This window comes from Cygnus atratus, chromosome 4, assembly GCF_013377495.2.
Source record: "Cygnus atratus isolate AKBS03 ecotype Queensland, Australia chromosome 4, CAtr_DNAZoo_HiC_assembly, whole genome shotgun sequence".
In the NCBI taxonomy this organism is placed as follows: Eukaryota; Metazoa; Chordata; class Aves; order Anseriformes; family Anatidae; genus Cygnus; species Cygnus atratus.
In genome coordinates this window covers 3,102,934-3,129,053 of record NC_066365.1, presented here as the reverse complement: position 1 = coordinate 3,129,053, position 26,120 = coordinate 3,102,934, and the positions used below count along the sequence as shown (strand labels likewise).

The following is a 26,120-nucleotide window of genomic DNA, read 5'->3' as shown; positions in this document are numbered from 1 at the left end:
CAGCCATCAGTGCTGCAGGGGGACGGGGCTGGAGGTCTGTGGGGCTGGAGGCCTATGGGGATTGAGGTCTGTGGGGCTGGAGGTCTGTGAGGCTGAAGCTGGGCTCCTGCAATGCTCAGCTTGGCTGCAGTAAGCACTGGGCGGGCTTTGGACCCGTCTCTGCGTTTAGCGTGGATAAAGCTCTGCCTGTCATTATATCAGGGTAAATCCATCACGGTAGCCCATTACCCTAGTCTTACGCAGGCTTAGCCGAAGCTGGGATTTGTTCTGTATCCATATTAATATCTGTTCTAATTACCTCAGCGCTTTCTGTCGTGTTGTGCCCAGGCAGATAACCATCCCCGTGCTGCTGGAGGCTGTTCTTGATCCCATTTCTAAACAGAAGCACTTCTGCTCAGCTCTGGCTGGGGTAGCTGTGAAGAGGCTGCCTTTTTTTTCCCCCCTTTTGCCTGCTAATTGGCTGAGACCACCAGAATTTGGAGGACACAGATGTCACTGATAGTTTGCCTAGGGAGCACATTCGTGCCCATCTGTTGCAGTCTAGAAGGCTGTTCATATATCCACAAGGCCTTCATTTAATTCTTGTCAGAAAGTAATGTAAATCCAGTTTACCTCAGAGGTCACAGCCAAGATTTATGCCAATGAGCCCCCTGCAATTTACACACACTGTAGTTGTATAGGATGAAAAGAAAGCCTTTCATGTTGGTGCATATTAACAAGAAAGCTTGCCTTAGGAGAGGCTTTTTGATTGAGGTTCTTCCTTATTTTAATACAGCCAATGCCAGTTGGTATATCCAGCTTTACCGAAATAAAACATCTAATCTTTAAGCTGGAGGAGTTAAATAAATAAATAAATAGATAGATCCCCTAGCAAATGGATTTTTTGTTGTTTTTTAACAGTCTTGTCTCTCTCATGTTGCAAAGCCTCCATGTACTGGCAAGCAAGGTAAATGCTCTAGGAAAGCACAAGCATGTTGTACTGAAATAGGAAACTGAATTTCCTTTCTCTGGAAGATGATATTAACTCAATTGCTGAAACCTTTGCTTGTGATACTAAATCATCTCAAGCAAGTTTTCGTTCTTTTTTTTTTTCCTTTCCCTCAAGTTGCCTAATCTGACAATGAAGCTGAGCCTATTATTTTGGACACAGGTAATGTGGAGGGTTGCAGAGAGCTCCCACACAAATCCACAGGATGGGGAACAGTTAAGGGTGCCCTGGATGTGTGTGTTCCCTGCTACCTGCTGAAGGAAAAATAAATGTTCTCTTGCTCTTTTAGTGACAGCCATTGAAAGTTGCTTGGGAAGGCAAGCACAGAAAAATATTGCACCAAAGGTGGATCAGGGAGTGCAAATGAGTTTCAGAGCTGGCATCTCTGTGAGGATGCTCTTTTCGTATATACTAGCTCCACGCTGAGGGGTGCCCCTGATAAAGCAAGCACAAGCACGAAGAAGCTCAGGCAGACCTCCTCACTGCAGACATGCAGAACATAGCCTTCCTTCTTCACCAGTCTGGCTGGTGTATTTTGCTTTGGTCAATGCTTTCAAGTGTTACTGGCATGAAAATCGAGATCACATACATGGTATAATGACCAGAGTGGTTTGGGATTAGGAGGGAGGAGAGCAGGGCATAGCTGGCATCAAAATTAAAACAGCGCTCAAACTCTAAGTTCCAGCATAGCACTTAAAATAATTAAAATGTTTATTTGAAAGTCAAAACAGCCTCAGTCATAAATAACTACCCATTCCTCAATTGATTGTGTCGAGTCCCAGCTGAGAGCTCTGGGAATAAGGTTTATTTGCTCCCTGTTGGGATTAATCCATAAACGTAGCCTCCACATGGAACTCATCAGGTCTTTGCTTCCTCTTCATTAGTCTCCCTGGAATTGGAGGGTAGCCTGAATAAGATGAAAATTAGGATAATATATTTTCAGCAAGAAAAGGTCTGGCGATCTCTAATTTGTGTTTCAGGACCATAATGCCGTGGAAAATTTCCCAAATGATGTTGTCTAAGAAACAAATGCTTGTTATGCTTGCTGTATTTAATGCATCAATTACATCTTTTTCCTCAAGCCTCTGAAGCTAATTGTAGTCTTAAACTGGCCCGATTGACTCCCAGGCTCCCTCCTATCCACAGTGTAACTTAAAATTCCTTTCTCTTGACAGATCTTTTGGTCTTCTAGCCCAAGGGCTCTGAAATGTCACAGTATGGCCCATTTCTTATTAAAGAGATCATTTCTCTGTAGCCCACCCAATTCCTCCCTCCCTCCTCCCTCTCTCCCTCCCTCTTGTTCTGAATCCCAGCTCCGATTAGAAGGCACTGCAGAAACACACTTTCCCTTTCCCTGAGACTTTTGTGCTTTTATTCATCGTATTCGATGCAAGAAGTTACTTTAATCCAGGCTCCACCAGAAATAGCACAGGTGTTTTTTCATCATTTCTGTTTTAAAGTGTATAACAGCTGCATCAACCATTAAAAAAAATTAAAAATAAAAAAAAAAATCTGTGCACAAAGCTGGTGTAAAGGAGCTTTTCTGTCACCAGAACATGCTCAAGTCCTCAGTCTGATGTAAAATTGTTTTTATTATGTGTTTTGAAAGTGCCAGCTAAAGCATTTGTTGGCATGTCCTTAGAAATCATTTTTGTCTAGACAGCTTTCTAGCATATTAAGTAATTTTTGGACCTGCTTTTAATTTTTATCATCTCAGAACTACATCCCCTTAAAGTGCTGCATGTTGGGATTTATCGGTGCTGTCACAAAGCTAACCAGTGACCATTGCAGGGTCCCAAGGGCCCCCAGAAGTCTGTGCTGGTTCTGCTGCTGGCTGCGGTCTCAGGCCCTGATTTGCCACTGGCCCGCAAGCTGCCCGCTTGTTTTTGTCCCCCAGCTGCGACTCAGCGCTACAGCTGTTACAAAGCACAGCTTACAAAGTGGCATCTGTGTAAAGGCTGCTGCTATCATTTAAGGTTCTCCAGTGCGTTTTAAGCTGATTTTATGATGCAAGTCATTGTCCCTAGTGAAGAGGACTCAAAAGGCTGTCTCCTTTCCGAGCACTAGCGTGCAGTTTATTGCGCTGCCCTATGTGGTTCCACCACATTGTTGTCCCTGCTGCTGTAAATCATTATTTATTGCGCTGAGCATGCATGCTGTTTATTTAGTTCTTTGGAAAAAAATGTACTCGAAGAACAACGTCTCACTCACTGACTTGTATATATCCCTGTTACGGATCCGGCGGTTTCCCGGTGAGTTAAATCCCTGCAATCCTGGCAAGCCACGTGCTGTACTTCTACACTAATTTAAGCTTCCCTGCTAAGCCCCGTCCGCCCTTTGTGCGACTCGCGCGCCGTGCGGCTCACAAAGCCACAGGGCTCTGGCTTGCAGTAGAGCCCCAATGTGATCTCCCAGGCTGCAGCCCCGCAGCCTTCCACGAGCCAGCTTTAAGGCTACTTTAGGGCTTGGGCTGCAACGTGGATAAGCTGAAGCATGTCTGCGAGCTGCCTTGGATGCTCTTAGTGCTGTGGTGGGTTTTGGTAAAGGCAAATGGCCCAGCACTTGTTTGCTTTAGCGCATGGTTGTAGAAAATTTGATTATGAGTGTGTATCTGTGAGGACTGCAAGAAAGCAGTGGGTCTGAGGTACGCCTGCATGGCAGCTACTGGAGAGGGCTCCCAAGGAAAGGGGACTTTTGAGAAATCAATTACACAAAGGAGCGGAGTCAGGGCCAGATGGCGGGGATGCTCCGTCCCAACCTGGGAGGTACTCGTGGGACGGCCACACGCTGCTCCGCGCAGGGCTGTGTAATCAGATAAATCAATTAGCAGATGTCACTGTGGTTAGCAGAGCAAGCAACGCTACCATAGGTGTGTGACTGCGGCTGTGGCAGAGGGGGACGCTTTGCTTTTCCCTGATGGATAACCAGCAGCCGGTCCAGCTTTTCCAGACCTAGCAGCTTGGGAGGAGAGGGCTTGGCTTGTCCCAAAAGTATGATCTGGGGGCATTGTAGCCATGCGCAGATGTCTGCACGTTGCAGGGCTGCCAGTCTCCTGGAGGACCCACGCTGCAGCTGTGTCTCCAGCCCTGCCTGTGGCTGCTTCATTGCTCAGTGCCAGCTGGGTTTCTGTGCCTAGGACTTCTGGGGGCCTAGGACTTCTAGGAGGGACTCCATGCTTAGGAGTCGTGTTCGTGCGCTGCCTCAGTGCCTGCAGGTGCACCCATTTTCTGAAAACCCCTCTCAAGAGGGCATGTGTAATACAGAAGTGATCGGAGGAAAGCAAGGTGGAAATGTAAACTTGTGGAGAGCACTGAAGGTGAGGGCAAACAGCCAAAATCCCACCCAAGTGTTTTGCTGGAACTGCACCTGAGTGCAGACTCCAACCTAAGTGCTCTAACCTGAGCTGTAAGTTTTATTTGATTATTTTTCCTGGTGGGTTGCTTTTTAACAGCTTTCTGAGCAGAGAGCTGGCCAGCTGAGGGCCACAAACACAGCAATGAAACCAGCGTTCTTCCTCTGAGTGCTTTTTCTCTGGGCTGTGGATGTGCTCACAGGGCGGGCATCCCACAAACACCAACAAATCTGCCTTCCCCACACCCGAGGTTTCTAGCTGTCCACGTAGAGAAGTGGGGTGCAGCCGATGTGCCTCGACAGCACCCCAACAGCAGACATGAGAGCTGGGTTTGTGCACAGGGCTCTGCACCTGCCTGACCTTGTTACTCCTGCGTGCCTGTGTTCCTGCCCTCCATCTCCCCTGTACCATCTTCGCCTCATTTCTTCTTTCTCTGACCTCCATCTGCAGTGCCAGCCGCAGCCCTGCTGACCGGCTCCTGCCTCCGGGCTCCGTGCTGATGAATGCTATCCCTCGCCCTGCTCCACCTGCTTTCGCTCTGCTTTTGCATGAGTGCATCTCCTCTGCCCTCTGCTTTTCAGGCTGTCGGCTCGCTCTTCCCAGTGTCGCTGACGGCACGGGCTGTCTGCCACCAGCCCCACGACCCAGCTGCCCCGGAGCTGCAGCAGAAGGGAAAACACTGTCCAGAAATTCAGCTGCTGAAACGCAAGTGGTTTTTTTTCCATCAGCAGAGCCAACCGTGTCAGTGTGTGTAAATTTGCCCTCCCCTTCCCACTTCAGAAGCTTACAGCTTCACTGATTTTAGGAATGTTTTCAGTGGCTGTTTCTGACCACATTGCTTCAAACCATGGGAGTAGTTCATGAAGGAAAACCATCACCAAATTTGTTTTGCTATGAAAAAAAAAAAAAAAAAAAAAAGCATTTCCTCCACATTTCGTTTCTGAGAGCTGTTCCAAATGGCTCTGGCAGACAGTGAGCCAGATGCCTGGGGTGGAAAGCTTTTTATTTTTTTCCTGCACCACCATTGGCAATGTAATAAACGAAGGGCTTGCAGTGAAAAATTCATGGTGAGCCAGGTATCTGGATGAATGTTTGGAAAGCCAACCTCGGACAGAAGCAGACCCCTGCTCCTAGGGGCTTCACCCCGTAGTGGAAGGTGTTTGCGGAAGCACTGTGGCATGAGCTGCACACAGAGGGCTGGTTGCCTGCCTGCCCACAATTTGGCAGTGCCCTTGAAAATCCCGTCCTCCTCTCCATCGCCTCAGAGGTGTTTGCCTCACAGAGCTTGTCGCACCCTCCCCAAATACAGTGCTTGGAGTTCATTGTGTATTTTCATGTACTCCCCTTCTTATTTCCCCCTGCTTGAGTCGTTCAGATAATTGACAATGCTTTTGTTAATCATTTTCCCCCCTCTTTTTTTCTCACTAGGTACCCCAACCTAGAAGGGATCTTCTCTTCAGCAACCACTCACCACACACCCGGGGACACCAATTTGGCAGCAGAGCAGGACCAGGCACCATGAACAACCACGGCGTGGTAGCCGCACTGCTGCAGGACTGCAAGCGTGCCCTGGACACCCTGCTGTCGGCCAAGGCTGATGCCCACAAGGAAGAGGAGCAGCAATACCAACAGTGCCAAGGTGAGGTCCCTGAGGGCAGCAGCAGGGCCAGGGCAGGCGGTTGCTCCTCAGCCCAACCCTATTTTAATTCTCCTGGCAGATGAGAGTCAAGAGATGACTGGATTTCGGGGCCATGAATGGGACGTGGGCTGCGGGCAGGCAGGGGAAAGCAGCCCACTTTGTTGCGGTGAATTGCTGTCAGTTCTAATTTTAGGCTTCAGTAAACATGAGGCTGTAAGGAACAGTTTAGTTGGGGAAGAACAATGCCCGAAAGTTTGCTGATGCACATAAATTTCAGTTATTAAAAAAAAAAAAAAAAGAGAAAAGAAAAGAAAAAGAAAAAGGATGCAACTTCTGAATAAGGGCACATATTTCCTCTCCTTTCATAGGGGCTGGAGGAGGGCCCTTTCTGTTTGTCAGCTTCTCCTAATATATTAAAGAGCTCATTGCCTGAATCTTTATCTTGTAAAATGTGTGTGACCTCTATAAGTGGTGTCCAAAGAAAAAAAACGTGCAGTATCCCTCTTGAAAGGAAAATCCATGCTGGCTAATGGCTGGAATAAATAACCAGGAAAGGAAGCAGGATTTAGTGAGGGCTGTAATGGAAGAGCTCTTCATTTGTTTCAACACTAGCAATCTTACTAGAAACCAGCATTTATTTCGGCATTGTCCTGATACCTTGAGAGTGGTTTTAAAAAAAAAAATATTATTAATTCCAGTGGAAATCCAGCTCACACTGATCATGAAAGGATGTAATATACTTGGTTCAGTTTTGTCCAGAGTCAGACTTTCAGAGGGCTACACAACTTAATTGCCACAGCTTTTTTTATTCACCAAATAAAAGCCATGTTTGAATTGCTGAGCTTGTGTGAATTATACCTTTTTGTACAGGGTAGGGAGGTTATGTACTACTTTCTGCCACACAGAAAAATAACTTCAGTAAGTACAGAAAATTAAAGTAAAGGATACAAGTGACATTCCTGGGGGAAAAAAATAAAGGCATCAGCAAAAATCTGCAAAATTTCAATTTAAGTGCAGGTTCTACTTTGCATTACACTTTTTCAGTACCATCCATTTTCCAGTGTGGTGTCAATAATGTTTGGTGCTGCTTTGCATGAGTGGCTTGACCATAATGTCAATTTGATCTTTAAAACCCATTGTTTGCTTGGGAGTGCAGGGCTGCTTCAAATATGTTTTTACACATGCCCTTGTTCTCGCTGGGAGGTCAGCCACCTTCTTCTGAAGCACCTAAGCCTGTCTGCGCTGGGGGGTGGTGTATAGGTTTCTGCAAAGGATGCTGGAAGATTTTTCTCTTTTTTTTTTTTTTTTTGGTTGTTCTTGACAAAGGGTACTTTGTTTTCTCATCACAAATTCTTTTAGGCTTTATTATCTCTCTTCAGAATAGGCTCTTGAACTCCTAATCAAGTAGCGCTTTTCCCCTTCACCCTCCTCAGCTCTTTTCTCCCATTAAATACCGCAGCATATGAGAAATAATCAGTTTAGTTCCAGATAAGGTAAATCAGCGCCCCCATAACCGCTCGATTAGCCACAGCCTTTCAGGTGAGCTGCTGGAGGAAACGGGCGATCAGAGCCTGCAGGGAGGCTCTGTCCTCTGGGGACCTGCTTGCACCAGCCGGAGCTCACCACGGCTCTCAGCAGCCTGAGGATGCTCCTGGCACAGGCGCTGCTTCTGCTCCCTCCCGAGGTGCTGCCTCTGTTAGTTAGCCGGGGCTTGGTCAGAGCCAGGAAGGGCTGAAAGACAAGCGTGGATAAACTGGGGTGAGGTGGGGAGCAGATCCTGATCTCACTTCATGTGATGGGACATGTGAAGCATTTCTGTTTGATTTCAGATTAAAAATCGACTCCTGCACAGGTTCATCTCCTTTTCCACCTCCCGTAATTAATGAGTTGCAGTGACAACAGCTATCCGCTGCAGGAGTAAACTCTTGCTCTGGGAGCTGGATTTCAGCTGATAGCTAAAAGATTGTTCATGCCAGCTCACCGACTATACTGTTTACTCACAGTGTTTCTGCCTTACAGCACCACGTAATTATCATTAGCACACTAATTGCATTCATTTCCATGTGGTGACAACCAGATGTCAGAGTGAGGCTCAAAGCTAGGCTTATACGGATGCCCAGCCCCAAAGATGGCTGAAGGGGCCTAGATCACCAAATCCTGCCAAAAACCTCGCTCTGGCTTCCTCCTCTAACCAGCTCAGCAGTAGTGGCTGCTTAGGAGGCCTCTAAGAGTAAAAGTTCAATATTAACAATGTTCTTTGGTGCATCTAGTAGGAGTCGGATTAAGGTTTAACTGAGGATGGCGTGGAGAACAGGGTAGCAGCAACATCTATATGCTTCAGAGAGAATACCAACATCCACATCATCCCACTGGTTGTTTTTGTACTTGCTGACTCTGTCGCCTTCTCCCATTTTGGTGTTGTTGCTCCTGTACTGGTTTTGTGGTGCTGTCATGACAGGGATACAGGGAGCTATGAGACCTGTGAGGATGGGAGCTGGAGGCACGGCCTCCTCTCCCTCTGGCCTTGCCCCTCGGCCACCTTTCCATGCCAGGGAAGGCTGAGCCTCTCCGGGTGCGACTTGAGACCAGCGGGACAGCATGGTTGTGCTGTATGGTGTGACAGGAAACACATCCAGAGCTGCAGCAACAAGTGAGAAAACTTAGGTTGGAAAAAGTGGTGTGTTTGTAAAGGTGACTTTGTAGAAAGCTGGCCCTGAGTATCAGACTCACCACTCTTTCTGGAAAAACATCCTGGTGAATGCACTGCAATATGGGCACAAAACAGAATTCTTATATTGTGTGTTTTCTAAAATCATCCATAGAAGGTTGATTAAAAAATATGTAGTAATACATTTATTGCATTACCTCGTTAGAGCAATGATGGTCTCTAAGCAGCATTTTTTCTGGGGATTAATGGCTAGAAGGGGCTAGATCTGCAGCTGATGATCACCATTAACCCCATCTGGTCAATAATCCTTGTTAATCCACTTTTATTGGCCAGAGAGCCTGCCTGGCCTAGGGTTAGCACAGCACATGGGGGCTGCAGATTTGCCGCTCTTTCAGGGAAAATTAAACGTGGGCTGCAGCTGAAAGGAAGGGAGCTGGCATCCTCCACCCCTGCAAGCCTAAAAGGCCAGGTCCTCAGCCCTCCTGAATGACTTAGCTGCACCAGACCAACTATTTTTCCCAAATGGTCTATTAAATAATTATTCTCAAGAACATACAACTTGTTTTTCACTGCATCCCCTTAGATCTTTGTGTGATTGCTATCTATGGCCCAGACTCGTCTCCCAGGCTGGCTGTGGCTTTTCAGGCTGGTTTTTGTTACTGCCACGAGCAAAACCTGTGCTGTGACAAGGGGCACAGGCCGGGCTGGCTGTGCTCACCTGAGTCCTTGCCTCGCAGAGAGGTTCAGGTTTCCTCCAGCCTGCCCGTAAGCAGCACCTCACGCTCAGCCAGCCACCCAGCCATGTTGCTTCCTGCTAAAAACTCTAATGGCCAATGGTTCCCATTTACCTGGAGGGCAGAGCAGACGACGGTGAGGGTTGGCTGGTGAGCTCTCTCTGCCTGGGATGGTGCTTGTGGAGGTCCCGGCGAGGTGTGAGGGTGCAGGATGCTGTCCATGGGGCGGCTGCTCCATCGTGGCAGTTGTGCCTGCCGTATCCTTACCTGCGCTTTGACCTTTTCAGCATTGCTTCCCGATGACTTGAGGACCCTTCTGGAGGAGGCGAAGGAAATGAAGTGGCCCTTTGTGCCGGAGAAGTGGCAGTATAAACGAGACGTGGGCCCAGAGGACAAAACAAACCTGCAGGATATGATCAGCGCCAGGCTCCCCGATCTGCTGGTATGAAGTTCAACACTCTTGTTGTGGGCAATGTGCTGCTGTGGTGCTTGAGGCCGTCTTACTTGTGGTTTCAGAGGGTTTTCTCCCTGCCCTGTAGCTGCAGCAGGTGAAGAGCTGCTTGGTGCTAAGCCCACCTTAGTGTGCACACTCGCTTTGCCCGCTCATCTGGTTCACAGTGCACTTCTGTTTCCAGCAAGATGGATGTTTGCCTTTTCCCTGAAGATCTGGAGTTGTAATAATGCTAAAATGCCAAATGTTAGCCTGAAGTCCTACAAAACATGAGTTTGGGAAGCATTATGTGCACTGCTGGGAGGCAGGGAGGACTGCTCGCTGCGGTAGGGCTTGCCCAACTTGTCACCTGCCAGTTTTCCAAAAATCCCTTGACTGGATCCCTTGGGGGGCCTCAGCTGGCCAAAACCCAAGCAGAAAAGGCAAGAGGGTAATGGGACTTCTACATGAGGCCAGCAAGCTTTGTTTGAGGAGGACGATGGCGCTGAACAGCGACGAGGAGCCGCAAGAAGCCCAGCGCAGGGCTGTGCTGCTGCCGGCCGGGGCGTCAGCCTCAGCAGCACCACACGCCTTGGGGATCCCGAATTTGTGGTGGTAGGGGGGGGTTGCTGCTCCTTGGGTATTTATTTTCTTCTTCTCTTTGGTGTGTGTGGCCTCGGACAGAAATTTATGGCAGAGGTTGACCTCCTTTATAATCCCCGCTCAGCGCTCCAGCTTCGCAGTATTTGTCTGCGCTCTCCCAGGACAAACACCTGCAGTAAGCTCCCGGAGAGACCTGGATAGATGGGAGATTAATGCGGCTGTAATAGAGGGGCAGTGTTTCCAGCATTATGCCCTCTCCCCAGGTAGATGGATCTTTTCTGGGATGATACCAATTATTTATTGCTGAAACATCTGTTGATAACTGCAGCTGCCCTTGTTAAACAAAGCATATCGTGGGGTCATAGACCATAGGGACCTGAAATCCTACCGCATGCTAGTTTTAGGCTATTCACCGACACCCCCTGAAGTCCATTGGTTACCCTCGGCTTCAATGGTTCGTCGTGTGGTTGGAAATACTTTGTAAACATTGTGCTGCCTTTCCCTGTGTGCTTTGAAGTATTATTTCATCTTCATTGGTAATTTATATTCCAGTGCTATTGTACCATGGGAAAAAGGGAAAACCTTTTTTGTTTTGCATTTAATTGTAGATAGACTGACATTTTGACCTGTATTATTAGTATTAGTCAGGAAAAGGGATTTTTTTTCCCCCTTCATCTACCTCCCCCCCCAGCCCTTTTTTTTTAAATAAAATTTCAAGGCAGAGCAAAGGCTGCTTCAGTTCTTTGAATAAAAAGCTGGGGGAAAAATGAGGGTGAAGAGAGGTGATTACAGTGCGATGAGGAAAGATAAAAGTCTGAGCTACTTTTTTCTTCTCTTTTTTGGCATGAGGGACAGAAGGATAATGTCATACCCCAAAGGATAAAAAAAAAAAAGTCTTTGTCAATTTATTGTTCAGGAAAACCTTTAAAAATTTTCATCTCTGTTTATTTTAATTTGCCATGCTCAGAATAAGCTCATAAACCGTAATTCATTACATTTAAAAAGCGCTTTGAGATCATGAATGAAAGGCGCTTCATTACCATAACACACTGGCGTTGTTACGAGGGGGCAGATCTGCCTGCCCGCGCTCCCGACCACAATGTTTTACTCGGTGAGTCGGCTGAAACCAGCACAGGGAGTAAGCGGATTAGGGCTTTGGCTTCAAGGGTTTGCCTTAGTGCTACACTTTAAAAAGTGGGATACCCGATGCTGGCGGCTGCGTGCTAGCTTGACACATCAAGAAGGCAAAGCCACCTGCACCTGCATCCTTTTAAAGTGCTCTTCTTCGCCTTTGCTGTGGGATCATTACTTCTGCATGCTGGCCACAGCCCTAGGAAGGCAGAAACAGCTTGGGGGGCAGGGGAAGCGAGCAAGCCGCAGTCTCCCTGGCGCGCTCTGGCTGCAGCCTCACTGCAACAGGAGCCGTGCAGCTGCTAGAGCTAGGCTTGCTGCAGATTTTGGCAATATAAGCAAGCTTGGTTTTTTACTTTCCTTCTCTCTCCACTGTGTGAAATTGCTGAACCACCCCAGGGACTTGAAGACAACAGATTTACCGCAATATTTTAGGCAAACCAGCACCGCTGTTTTTACAAAACCTTTGCATCTCTCAGAAGGGTTTGTGTGTGTGTGTGTTGTCGGTTTTTCTTTCCCTGCTGGGGATTCACCATTCAATACAAAGGCCACCCCACGTCAGCAAGCTCAGCGTACCGCTTGCCACGTCCTGCTAGCAGGATTTGAGAGAGCCTCACTGCCAGCTGCCGTCAGCCAGCAAGCCCTGCCAGAGCTCCCTGCAGATGGGAGGGCGATGGCCAACACTGGTAGCCAGTGAAAAAATCTGGGAAGCACTGGGATTCCTGATTTTAACAAACCAAAGCAAAATCGGAATTGTAAAGGGAGTCTCACTGACAAATGCAGGCACACAGGGGTTACTTTTTCTAGCTAAAAAATGCACATGCATTTAGGGTTAGGACTGGGGCTGCAGTTCCAAAAGGGAGGCTTGCAGGGGTTGCCCTTCCTGCAGATTGCCAGTATCTGTAGTGATGGAAATATCCTTATGCTCAGTGACCAGCCAATAGAGGGCAACATGCCCATGTGCACGTAGTCTTTGATCCCACAAACCCTACTGTGAGCTTCGCTGAAGGACATCTCTGCACACGCGTAGTTCTCCTGTAGGATTACTCAGGCAATTATTTTTTTATTTTATTTTTTTTGTGAGATCACATCCCGTGCTCAAATACTTTGCAATGATATGGAGCACCACTTTGTTTTTATTATACATGTGAGTAATTCCTGTATCCAGGCTCTGGCATTCAGCCACAGACCAGGATCTGCTACAATAGGTACAGTATGAGTGAAAAAGCAAAGCCCCAGCTTCAGAGATTTCACCACCTAAGGCCTTGCTAGTGCAAAGACACCAAGGAAACTCATTTGCAGTTAATGTTTAAATTCACTGTAGAGATGACCTTAAATCACCTTTGTAGTGAAGGTGTCCCTCAGGTCTCCCCTGGCTGCATGTGCTCCCAAGGCTCCCCAAAAGCAGGTCCCCTCTGGGAAGGCCTGCAGGGAGCTGCGCAGGCTGATCCTGTGCTGCCTGCCCTGGATGGGGAGAGTGGATCCTGGCCCTGCTTATACAGTCTTATTGGGACTGTGGAAAAGAATGGAAAATAAGTCCCTGCCACCCTTGCCTGGGCCCTGGCTAGTTACGTGTTGCTGGATTATCATTAGGGGAACTGTTCTGAGGGAATTGCCCCACTACCCTTAGGGGGGTGTGTGGCACTTGAGAGCTGGAGCCTTTGAAAAAGAACTAAAGAGGGGGCTGAGGATTTAGTTTTCTCCTCCCTGTACCTGCTGGTGTGGTAACAGGAGAATTAAAGCCCCGAGGATCTTGGTTGTTCAGGCTGACCTTTTGCTACCTACCTCATAAGAGCTCTTCTTGGGTGATCCTGGTGGAACAGGGAGCGGCTGAGCCCAGAGCTGTGGCTGCAGGCTGAATTCAGCACAAGAGGGGCTTGGTGGCATCCTGACCCCCCCTTACACAGTGTCATCTCTGGCACTTCGGGGCTTTTTGAGTGAGAGGTATCAGAGATCAGGTCCTGCACGCACAGGAGGGTGGCTGCCATCTCGCGTGTCACTCGTGATGCCCAGCCAAGGCAGCAGCTTCAGCAGGACAGCTTCAGCTCTGGGGTGTGGGGGCAGCTGTATTCCCTTCCAGCCACTTCTCAAATGGACTTACATTTTGAGGACACAGATTTAGGAAAGACTCTTGGGTTTCTAACCGATTATAATGGACTTAATGCTGCCCTGTCAGGAGGGATCTGCCACTGGCATTTAGATATTTTTAAATATTAAAATATCCCATTTAACACAGTGTTTTAATGATCCACAAGGAATCATCACAATAGTTTATTTAAATAAAGATTGAGCACAGCAGGATACATCAGTGCCACAAAGCTCCTGTTGCACCCATCCTTGGCAGCTAGCAAAAACGGGGCACTCCTGTGGTCCCCCAAATCCCTGCTGCCCTGTCAGATATAGGAGGCTCACAGGAGCTCCCCCCTCGACAAGTCTCCTTGGTGCTTTAAAGGGTTTTCCCCCAAAATGCTCCTCCTGAGAACATGCAAGTTCATCATGCTGTTGGTGGCTTGCCCACTGGCCCCACAGGCTGGTGCCCTCCTTCACCACCTCTACACACAAGCAGCACCCAAAGCAAAACCTGCAAGCAGCAGCTAGGGCAGGGGTGGTGCCTTCCCCTTCCACGTCCCCATGAGGCATGGGGGGTCCTCTCCCTCCTGCCAGGGGTTTAGGACACACAGTGGGAGTTGGGGCAGCCAGCGGGCTCTCCTGGCACCGCTCTGCTGGAGCAAGTGGCAGTGCAGGAGTCGAGAGTGGGAACAGCATGGGGAACAAGCCCTTGGTGGTAAAATTAAATCACTGGACAGTTAAATTGCCAAAAAGGGGGGCTGTTGGTAAAAGCAGGGGTTATTATTGCCCTAGCAGCTTCTCACTTTACGAAGGAAGATGTGGCTGCTTGTAAAAACTGACCCACTCTGTGGTGTTTTGAGCTGCTAATAATGGACCTAATGCTGCACTCATTGAATAAGCACCCAACTCTCCATCACCTTCAGGATGAATAACTTGAGCTAATTAACAGCTTCAGACGCTCAAGCCATTAAATTGGGTCCTCTGCTGCTCAGGACAGAGAGGAAAGTGTCCAGGAACCTCTCATTCCTCGCTCCGCAGCTATTTACTGCGTGGCTCGCCCGTCCTGTGTTCGGGCTTATCTATCTGCACATCGCGGACATGCTTTCTCCTGCCCGTCACAGAGGTGGTAGGAGGCTTAATTCATTGTTATTTGCAGAGTGTGCTCTGATTGCCAGCTGAAAGGCTGAGATTGATAGAGAAGTCCCGTGCAGTGACAGCAGCTTTGGTCTCCTGGAAATACAGGCTTTGCTAACAGTGCGTGGGGTAAAAGGGCGAGACTTCAGCCAAATCCATTGGTGTTTTGACTGTGTGTTTAATCTGACAGGGGACGAATGCAGCAGGAGAAAGAGCTGGGCAATTTGTTAGGGTTCAGTGAAGTGCTAACTAGGAGTAGATCTTGAGGGAGGACTAAAGCACCTGTAAATACATGGCATTGAAACCCCGCCCCGTGCACAGAGCTTGAGTTTCTTTCTTGACTGCTCTTGTGTTGTTGATTTTTTTAAGATTTGAAACTTCCGACTCAATTACAAATGAAGACTAAAATAGGCTGAGGCGAATGGCTATAAGAACACACAGGAATCAGGAGTGCCGGCAAAACTGTGGCCGTACTCTGAGAATGGTCTCGAACCTTGCTGCTTGCAGAGGTTTCTGCAAAGGGGACCTTCCTGAGCCTGCAGGCTGCGTGTGGGACCCTCGGTTTATAAAGAGGGCAGAGAGAGTGGATTAAATCAATATTTCATTTATTTGGGCTTGTAATTCCTCTTACATCAGCTGCCGCATAAAGATCTCTGCAACTCCCTACCCCTCCTCCCCGCCCTCATTTACTATGCACCAATAATTTCCCTTTGACGCGATCCTGCCAGCTCCGGTGCCAGATGGCCCCCGCTCTGAGCTGCTCCCTCTCTCGGGAGCGGGCCCCATTGTCAAGGCGAAGGAGGCATCAAGGCTTTGAACCCGGTGCTGGGACCCAAACTTCAGCCCCGGTGTGAGAAGGAGCTACCCCGCTAATGCAGGGAACCATGCGCACAGCACACCCTCCCACTCAGCGCCATTAAGCACAAGCCCTTCGCTGACAGCTGTTTTGCATTTTACCCCACGGTCCGTGTATAGAAATCTCGTGCAGATTTAATTTGGACACCACCTGATTCCACTTCCCAGGCGTGAGGTTCCCTTTGTGTCCCAAACTCAATTAGACATATGCATGGGGCATCGCGGACACAGATGTGAAAACAAAGTGCGCACGTACCTCGCTCTGTCTTTTCTCTTTCTCCCTCTCCACACAGATGCACATGAGGCCAGAAATAAGGCAAGCGGACCTGCTAGCCTTACCCTGGCTTGCTCCAAAAAGCGATGAGCCCAGTGGGCTGCTGGTGGTGCTCTGCCAGGCTGCTGCCTCTCAGGCATCTCGTCTGGCATGGTGAGGGGAGCACACCATGTGCCAGCAGGACATATTCGGGAGTCGCTGAAGAATTTCGGAGCAGTGGGTGGAAGGTGAGGGTATGAATTTCTTGGTGTGCTGCCGGCAAGGCGGGAATGTAATTGCAAAGCTTGACACCGAACCGTGTTCCTGTGTGCCACACAGCATGCAGCCCTGCCTTTCAACAACAACAACAAAAAAGTAGCCGAGTTTCTTCCCCTGGCTTGACTTTTCTACATTTTATGTCCATTTGGTTTTGGAGAGGGACACAAGAGGTTTCGGCATTGAGTGGAGAGTTAAATTATGCAGCTGCAAGACTGCCAAGCCCTTCAGAATAGGATGCTTCGTTTAGATTTTCCACAATGCTATTGAAGTGCTTATTTTCCTCCTGAAGAGACACAAACAGATGCAAACTTCTGTAAACACTTTAGAAATGAATTCAGTGAGTTTGGCCTCTCAGCAGTGCTCAATAGCTGACAGAAAAATGTCTAATTAGTGCAAGTGGAAATAATAGGGCCACTTGGATTCCTTCCATCCTCCTCCAAGTCTACTTTTCCTAGGGACTCAAAGGCCCTTTTGTTTGGTAGGTCACCCTCTCTCAGGCTTTTGTGCTCCAATCTATTAAAGGAAGAAGAGGAGGAAAAAAAAATAGATTCGGCGATGCTCTGTGCTTAAATATATGGCCTGTTCATGAGCATTTCCAATGGATAGTTTGCAGTGTCAGTTTACAGGTGCTTAGAGAGAGGGATTCCTCCATTGTTGACCAGCAAAAGCAGTGCTGCTCGCAGGGAGCTCCAGGAATCCTTTTCAAGTGCCATCCTCTTAGAAAATCCAACTCTGGTTAAAAAAGAAAAAAAAAAAAAAAAAAAAAAAAAAGGAAATTTGCACAAACCTGCCTCACTGAACTGCAAACAAGCTAGCAAGTGCTTGCAGCAGGCCAGTGCTGCAGCCCAGCGTTCGTGCTGCAGGTCGCAGGCTCTCCTCCAAACGGTTTGAAATGGGCTTTGCCCCACACCTCGGACGGCTACATACTTTAGAAACAAGTGAATGTTTCTTGGTCAGGCTGCTGTGAAGAATTTAGGCTGGGAAGAAGCCAAGGAGGGTGCCCAAGAAGCCTGGAGGGTGTTTGTGGCGGTCAGCGGACACTGGTGTCTCTGGCTCAGTGCTCTCGGGCCTGGGCCTTTACACAAGGAAGGCAAGGCAAGGAAACCGCTGCTGCAGACATAAATGGGAGATAGCTACCTAACTCGATATTTTAGTGGGGAATTGAACTGAGTTTTCTTGACAGTCTCATTCTCTGATGGTGCTGTGGGGCCTGAACCTCCTGCTCCTGCGTTGCTTTTGCTGCCATCAGCACAAGTACTGACTCATAAGAACAAGATGAGAAATGCATCCTTTTGTGAGGAGGCTTCGTAAGGTTGAAGGTGTTTCCTGTTTTATTATCTCGCCTATTTTACCATACCACTAGGCAGTCCTAGAGCATTGCCAGCTCCCAGGTGTTGGAGTGAAGCTGGGCACCAGAAGGCCTGGCTCTGTGGGCTGCTGACCTGAAGTGAGACTCCACAGCTGAAGAGATGAGTCCTTCCTTACAGTTGGTTTCCATATTTCAGATGTGGTATGCTTCTTCCCTCCACACCCATTTTACTTCGTAGTTTGCAGGGAGTTTGTAAGAATCTCATTAAGAGGCATCATTTTGTACTCTTCACGTTCATCCTGTCTTCTGGCCTACAGAAAGATTTTCACACAGGTTACAAAGGACGTGAGGCAGTGTTACTAGTCATTCCTTGTGCCCAGAAAAAAATGTTTGCCTCAGGCAGCTGTTCTAGTGAAACAATGATCAAACAACATCCTCCCCATCCTGCATGACAAACCTGTAGAAAATTGATCATCCAGGTGTCAAGGTGTGGAGCACCTACTTGCTCCTTACTGACAGGAGTGCCAATCCCTATCCACCAAGGAAAGGCGTGTTTGGTGCTGTCCTGGCAGATGTTCCCAGGTCCTAGTGGACTTCAATGTCCATGGTGAGGCCAAGTTGCCTCCACATGGCTGTCTCACTGGCCTCCTGTCCACCTAACAGCATGCTGCCTGAGGAGCTCTGGGTGATTCCTTGTGTCGGTGTGACGGCTCAGCAGCTGCAGGGATACAGAGAGAGTTCATGCAGGCTTAGAAATTATTAAAGACGACCTGCAAGGGAAAAGCATTGGACTCCTGCCCTGTTTGTTTGTTTGTGGTGTACAAAGGAGCGTTTGATCCTCCAGGCTTAAAGCTGCATTGATGCTGGTTGTTTGTAGTTGGGGCCTGGTCCCACAGAGAGACGCAGGTCCCCTGGGAATCCCCCATTTCCTGGGGGACTTCTAAGGAAGAAGAGGAAAAGGAAAGATGGGACTGAAATGTAGTACTCATACTGAAGGTAGCAGGAGTACCAGCTAATCAACTGTAATAATCAGGCCCCGTGGACATTTGCATGTTCATGCATATTCAAGGAGGCCTGACTTTTTCCAGAAATGGTTTGAAAAGGTGCTTTCTGAGCTGTGTGCATCTCAGTTTGCTTAATACGCAAGACAGAGTGATCAAGCCCTATCTCTTATGTATGGCTTGAGCTCCGTCTGGGACAACTGCTGATGTGACCATTTCCAATCTCTTTCCAGACTAGTGTACCTTTTGAACTAATTGTTATTACTGCTGTTAATCTGCTGGGTATAATTTAAATTCATTAACAGACCACCAAATTATGTGGTTCCAAATACTAAACACCAATTAGAAAGACAAAAAAACAAACAAACAAAAAAAAAACAGGAATGATATCTGCAGATCAAACAGAACAAAGAGCTGGAACCTTCCAATGTTAGAATGAAAATATAAACAAAATTAGTCAAATTATAGGATATAAGTCTAGTCCAATCAGTGCCATAAGGGCTTAGCCTTTTATATACATGGCTAGGATGATAGAGGTTACAAGTAAAAACTTTGAGACAGAACTTGGCTAGCAAGTATTTGCTTCTTGTAATGTTTAGTAACTTCACTTGCTATGAAACTGTGCAGTTGCCTTACAGCACATGACTGAGGAAATTCAATTCATTTTCAAATGGTATATAGGCAGCCCTGTTAGGCAGGGAATTACTAAAGCTGAGTATTTTATTTAAACTGTTGACTACTTGTATTTCTTGAAGTGGTGGCACTGGTGTTCTTTTCAGGTTTATTTGAAGGCCTCCATCATGGCCAAGGACTGTGTGACGGCGGCTGCTGTTGTGTTCCTGATCGACCGGTTCCTGTACTGGATTGATGCCTCAAGCAAGCTCCTGAAGATCGCCAAGGGCCTGCACAAGCTGCAGCCCGCCACGCCTATCGGTCCTCAGGTGGTCATCCGCCAGGCTCGCCTTGCCGTCAATGCAGGTGCTGGCTACCAGGGAGCCACTGCTCCATTTTCTCAGCTCAGGCCCTATTAGGAGCTACTTGACTTTGAAGAAGATACTGTGTCCCTTTCTGGGGATGACATGCTTACGGCCCTGGTGCCATCGTTTCAAACGTGCAGCCCACTCCCAGCCCCCTTGAGCCCTCCCAGCTCTTCTCAATAGCACAAAGGGGCTGGTATAAAGGGTGTCAGAGCCAAAAGCAGTAGAGAAAATTGTGAAAGAGTGTGGAAAATACTAATTGGAGCTTTTGTTCCTTAACAAATCTTCCCTGCTGGTTTCAAACAGGGATATCTGAATTGCTATACTTCTGACCAAGGGCCTTTAAGAAGTAAATGAGAGTCCTGGCATTTTCTCTGCACTGTCCCAGCTGCTTTTTTTTTTTTTTTTTTTTTTCAGTGGGACCACTTGACTATGCAGATGATGCAGCTTACAAACCCCTCTAGGATAAATTGATATATTTATTTTTTTAAATGTCCATCCTTCCTATAATGTGGGCAACACCTGAAGAATTTTTAATATATCATCTTCCGACTGGGAAGATGTATTCCCACTTGTTCTGGGGAGAAGAAGACAAAGCCAAACAAACTTGCTTTGAAAAAGACAATTGAGGAATATCTTAAGTACAGAACATAGTCCGGGATTCCCAACCTATGGAGTGGCCAGCAGCTCAGTGCCTGCCCCAGTCACATTGCCTCTGCTCCTGCCCTGAGTCCCGCAGCAGCCTAAGAAGCGGGAATGAGCAGAGTGAGAACAGAGTGTCTGGAGTCATGTGCCAACGCTGCTGAGCTTGTGTTAGCAGCTGGGTTGACTCTAAAACCAATGCACGGCCTTAACCTCCCTCCTAAAGGAGAGGTAACCATGGCTTTCTGAAGCAGGTGTCTAGCTAGAAATATTTGTCCCATTGGCATTTTTTGCAATACTTTTTGTATCTATAAAATAGCTTGTATCACAGAGATTCCTGCACACGAGGTAGCATCTAGCAGTGCATGCTTAACTGGGAAGTTTAGGCTAATTGCAAACACAATAAGAACACTGGGAAGAGGAGTAAAATTTGCCAGGGCTTTCACTGTTGAATATTTTTGTTCACTTCATACCACAAGGTACATTTTTGTATTCATTTTCTATCTTTGTTTTGTTTTATCAGGTAAACTCTTAAAAGCTGAATATATCCTAAGCAGCCTTATTAATGACAATGGAGCAACAGGTACATATATATTTATTTTCCAATTTCATAATTACTATTTTTTTTGGTACTAATTTTAACAGTCACACAAATTTCAAATACAGCCAGTCTGACATCAGTAACGACTCCTTACATCATGCTTCTCTCTTCATCACCATTCTCTGCTAAAATGTGGAAACTGAAACCTTGTTTTGAAACTTCTACAATTCATCTTTGTCTGTTCACTTGGGAGGAAAAATATTCTGGACTGACAGCCTTTCTACTAATTTCTCTGCCTGGAGAATTTTAAAATGTAGCCCAATTTCAAGCAATTGACTGATTGGTGATACAAGATAAAGACAACCCCCCAGTTGCCAAGAAAACCAAATTGGTTGAGTAATGCTTATCCTCCACATTCACACTGATCTTGTGAACGAAATTAAAACTTTAACCTCGCCCTGCAGCAGATTATAGTGCACTTATTTACTATATTTTGGAGTTGAGAAAAAAAGAGAGCAAATTCTTCATCTTAAAGCACTTTCTTCAATTACTGGATAGACAAGCAAAACTGTAAAATGGGAACGTTCCTTAATGGGCAATGATACTATTAGAAATTACTTCTTTTTCCTTCCTGTCAAATGACTATACCGCTGGCCATGTGACTTGCTTCAGATCTGGAGGGATGTGTAGAAATGGTAAGAATTCACGAATTTTGTCAGACATTCAAAATTAGTATTTAATTACGGTTTTGACACAAATATATTTTAGGTTTTCAAACCTGTTAACTATTTGCTTAGCCTTCAGAGTTTATATAGTCAACTCATTCATGTTTTGTCTACAACCATAAAAAGTAAAAAAAAAATAAAATACGAAGTCTGTTCAGGTTTTTATTGATCTGTTTTTATGTGAAACTGAGATTCTTATACAAGAAGGGTCCTCACTCAAGAGGGCTTTAAACAAAATACCAGATATCACTGTTAAAGTAGCACTGGCTCTGCATTTCATCTCTGATGAGATTGTGCTATTATTTTCAGATTATTTTCATAATATTCAATGATAATACTTAGTTAACGTTGAAGATGTGTTGTTGAACAGGTACTTTGTGCTAAGAGTTGCAGTGAAATGGTCATATTAGGAAAGCTTAGTGGTTTCATTTTTAATTATAATGGGATAGTCAATATAGATTTGATAATGAAATGCTTTGTATAACTTTGTATAATCATGCTGTTTTAATGTGAAAAATTTTTGTTTTAATCTTCATGATACACTGATATCTGAAAACATATTTTGCCAATGATTCAAAGTATTTTGTTCTGCTGCGTGTACTAGTGATAATGCAGATAACCATGTTAATCCTTTTGAATGCTTTTTAGTGCAACTCTGTATAATGTTTATACACAGTGACTTTTTGTTGCTTCACAGAAGACAAGAACCTTTTGCTTTTTATGTTGTTTTTATGCTTTGTATAGCTGTCATTCAAGCTACATGCTCGTATAGCTGTCTGCTTATATTCCTTGCTGCACTGTCACCTTATCATCTCTCTGGCTGCAAGGCCTGACTCAAACCAGCTGAACTCAATGGAGAGATTTCAGGCAATTTGACAGGATTTAGGTTCTCCTCAGAGGCCTAAAATGATGGCAGCATTTTTTCATTCTCTATTGAAATTTTCAACTCTTTTTTCAGGTACTTGGCAATATGCTAATGAAAGTGATAGGATCCTTGTTCAGTCGGTCTGCTTACAAATCAGAGGACAGATTCTGCAAAAGCTTGGTATGGCTTTTTTCTGTAAATATCTATTCAAGGTTTCTCCCAATTTTTTCCTTTATAGTCAGGATTTGTAATAATGCAATTGTCATATGTCAGAATTTTAGCTTGTGTGAAACGTCTGCCTGACATCCATAACACAGCCACAGAAGATGAGTTATACACACATCTGTTTGAAGAAGCAAGGACCTAGAGCCATGTACCAAGCAAGCACATTTTAAGAATTACCATCTTATTATTAATCTAACCAGAAGCCAAGGAGCATCCTGCAATATTGTTTCATTCTTCTGCTAACACTTTTCCCAAATTCACTGTTCCCAAAAGCATGCAGTAGCTTAACATGGGTACATCACAGCAGTTTCTTCTGTCAATATAAGATGATCCCTAGCATTCAGTAGGCTGTATTCCAGGCTTGGTACTTGGGGCCAGCAGCCTTAGTTTTACGCTTTTGCCATAACCTTTCATCTTCAGCAACTGTTGAGATGAGGTCTTTTATGAGCATAAAATGTGTGTTTATACACAGCCAAAAGCTAAAGGAAACTAATGTTCACTGTCACCAAAGCAAAATATGCCATGATATGGTTTTATACTGTTTCCAGGGCTGCCAACTCAAGAAGATGTAAAATAAACTCAGCCTATTTAAAGCTATCTGTAGCAGTAATCTGCTTAGTGACTATTTCTCTGGTTTATTTCAGGGATGTGGTATGAGGCAGCAGAGTTGATTTGGGCTTCAGTTGTAGGATATTTCAAACTTCCTCTACCAGATAAAAAGGTAGGATCTCCTTTTCACTCTGGATAGCCTTGCCAATCTAATAATCATTCCAGATTAGCTTTTGTTGATTTCAGTCATGTCTTTTAGAAATAAAGTTTCAATTATGCATCTCAGACACGGCTAACATTAAGAACAAATATTCCAGTTGGTCTGTGTATCACATTGTTTCCGCATGCATGCACAGACTTACAGACACCTTTTTCCTGCAGGGAAACGGAGTGATAGTTTTCATTAGTGATAAAGTGATTTCAAAGTGATAGTTTTCATTAAGCAGAGTTGTCTGAAGTGAGCCATCACCTAGGATGTCACAGGTGTCTCTGACAAGGACAGACTAATCCCAGAACACAACCATAGATTTGGGTTTCTTGGTTTGGTTTTCTTGTTTGTTTTTTTACCATTTATGTTTGCTGAAATGTTCTCAAGCTGCCCTACACTATCTGTTGTGAGTGGTGTATGTCCCCTGGCCCTGCAGCATCTGAACACCTTGCAGCAGCTAATATACCTGTCTTTAATACTTTTGTGAGGTATGGTCGCACTAATTTTCCCTCTGCCAATGAAGCAACAGTCATACCATGTGTCCGTAGCCAAACAGGAATGTGAACCTAAGTCTTGCAAGTCCTGGGGTGATTCTTTAATAATTTTTGTAATTGTATTCCAGAATAGGACATACCAAAAAACCAGACCTCATCACCTCTCCTCTCCCATACTTAAAAGCTTGACTTTAATCTCAGAACATCCCTATGAGACCAAAGATGTGTAGTGAATTTTGCAGAAAGTGTACAGATACTTCCTGGCATTCTCAACTATTTAGCTGGGCAGGCCCTTAGCCATCAGGTGTAAATCAAAAGTTCAGGAAAGAGACTTCGCTTTCATTGTTACAAAGAGCACCCTGGAAAAATATCTAAGGAAAATGCAGTGCTATTGAAGTTACTGTTGAAGGCAAGAGCTAGCGGTTATCAGAATAGCTGCCACTCACGGAAACTCATAAGGGTCCACCAAGGCAGCATTTTCTGCAAGTTAATAAAACCCTACCAAGATGACCTGAGTTTCTCAGCAGTACTTCTCTTTGGATCCTTTTTGGTTCATTTTGTTGGATTTTCGGTGTGGGTTGTGTTGTTTGGTTGTTTGTTTGTTTTCTGGTTTGACATATACAGAAACCAAGTAACTGTGAGAAAAAAAATTCAAAACACGTGGGAAAAAACCTTCCATTTCTTTTTCAGGGAATTGCTACCTCCTTGGGTATTATAGCTGATATCTTTTCTTCCATGAGTGAGAAGGATTATATACGTTTTAAAACCAATGCTGAGATTGACCTGGTAAGACTTGGTTTAGTACTTGTGTGTGCAGATTCTTCAGAAAAATTGTATGTCATTGTCCCAGATTCACTCACATTTTGTCTGCCCTCCAGTTCCTCTCCTAAGCTGAGAGGGCTGTAGAATATTCCATTGCTCCCATTGATAAAGTTCATTAGCACCTAAATGGAAAAATGCTTTGCTCCAGGAAAAAAAGAAACAGTAAAAATATTTATTTAGTGTGGGTATACGTGTGTGTATGTATAATACACAGATGATTTACAGAGCCCCAAACTGACACATCTATGGTAAACCTGAGCAAAAAGGCTCTTTCAGAAATACAGTCGGCTGTTGTTGTGTAAGATTTGATGTCCTACTCTGTCAAGATTCAAAGGCATCAGAAACCTCATGGAACCTACAAATCTCAATGGACTCTGATGACCAAATCCCAAGCTGCCTACCTCCAGTCTAACAGGGTTGCCTGCCAGGTAGACACTTCTCTTTGAAAAGAGAGCCTTTAAAATGAGGTTTCCCCTTGTGCTTTTTTTTTGTTTCATCAGAGCCTTCTCCGGGAGTTCAGCCATCGCTTACTATCAGCTGCTGAAGCCTGCAAACTGGCAGCAGCCTACAGCCAGTATACCCCACTGTTTGTGCTCACAGCAGTGGTAAGTATTAGTCCTCATTCTGGAAGTGCTGTGTGTATAAGAGAAGAGTCCAGGCTATTAAATTTGGCTGTAATCTAGCTTCCAAGCATCGTACTGTACAATATGCTCCTATCTGTGTTGTGGATATAATGATACATGTTACTCTGGACTCCAGTCTGAAGCTAAGCAGATGGGAAGAAAGCAGTATCTGTCTGCAGAGCGAGGATGGGCTTTCGAGCCCACCTGAGAGTGTTGCTTTTCCTGTAAATAAAGATGTATTTCAAAGGAGAAAGAGCAAGATTGTTTCCTAACAGAAACACAGCAGCAGGCAGTTAGAGCCAGCATTTTCTTCCAATTGTAAAAGGGAAAGAAACACATTTTTTCCTCCTTTCATTTAGTTGAGACAGAGGTGCTGTTTTTTAATTCCTTGATTCCTCTTTTGTCCTCTCCCAGAACATCCGTGGGGTATGTTTGCTGTCCTATAGTCACTCCAAGGACTGTCCGCCCGAAAGGAGAAAGTTCTACTTGTCCGAAGCCAAAGAAACCTTCGAGATCGGCCTCCTCACCAAGAACGAAAACAGTCCTGTCACCAGCAAGCAGGAGCTCCATAGCTTTATTAAAGCTGCTTTCTGCCTCACAACTGTGCATCGATGGCTCTATGGGAACAGTGAGAAGCTCCATGAGGTGGGTCAGCTCTGTAGGGAAGCCATGGGAAAACTGCACGCGTACAGCACTTCGCTTGCAGAAGAGGAAGAGAAAGGAGTGCTTGCCAAGGAGATCATGTCTCTGATCACGTCCGTTAAGAAGCACTTGCAAGTGGAAAACTTTCCTAATTCTGATGCCAGGTCTTACATTCCAGACAGTTACAAAAGCGCAGTGCAAAAACCTATCCTGCAAGGGGAGGCCAACTTTGAGAAGATCCTTGCCAAGCATTCTCAGCATCATCTGTCAGTGTGTGAAGTGTTTAAAAACACTTGCAGGATTCATAAAACCACACCAGGAGAAATGCACACGGGAGCTTGTGTCACAACCTTAAAAACAG

General features: G+C 45.9%; 1 protein-coding gene across 1 annotated transcript in view; it reads left to right on the top strand.

Moving 5' to 3' along the window:
* The window catches only part of ALPK1 (alpha kinase 1), a 40,957-nt gene that overhangs the window by 7,747 nt on the left and 7,090 nt on the right, over positions 1–26,120 (top strand). Inside the window, 9 exon segments of the mRNA XM_035561432.2 lie at positions 5,769–5,979; positions 9,669–9,823; positions 19,226–19,424; positions 20,589–20,648; positions 22,290–22,376; positions 23,066–23,142; positions 24,363–24,458; positions 24,995–25,099; positions 25,532–26,120. Of these exon segments, the coding sequence (XP_035417325.1) occupies positions 5,859–5,979; positions 9,669–9,823; positions 19,226–19,424; positions 20,589–20,648; positions 22,290–22,376; positions 23,066–23,142; positions 24,363–24,458; positions 24,995–25,099; positions 25,532–26,120 (1,489 nt within the window). The 5' untranslated portion in view covers positions 5,769–5,858.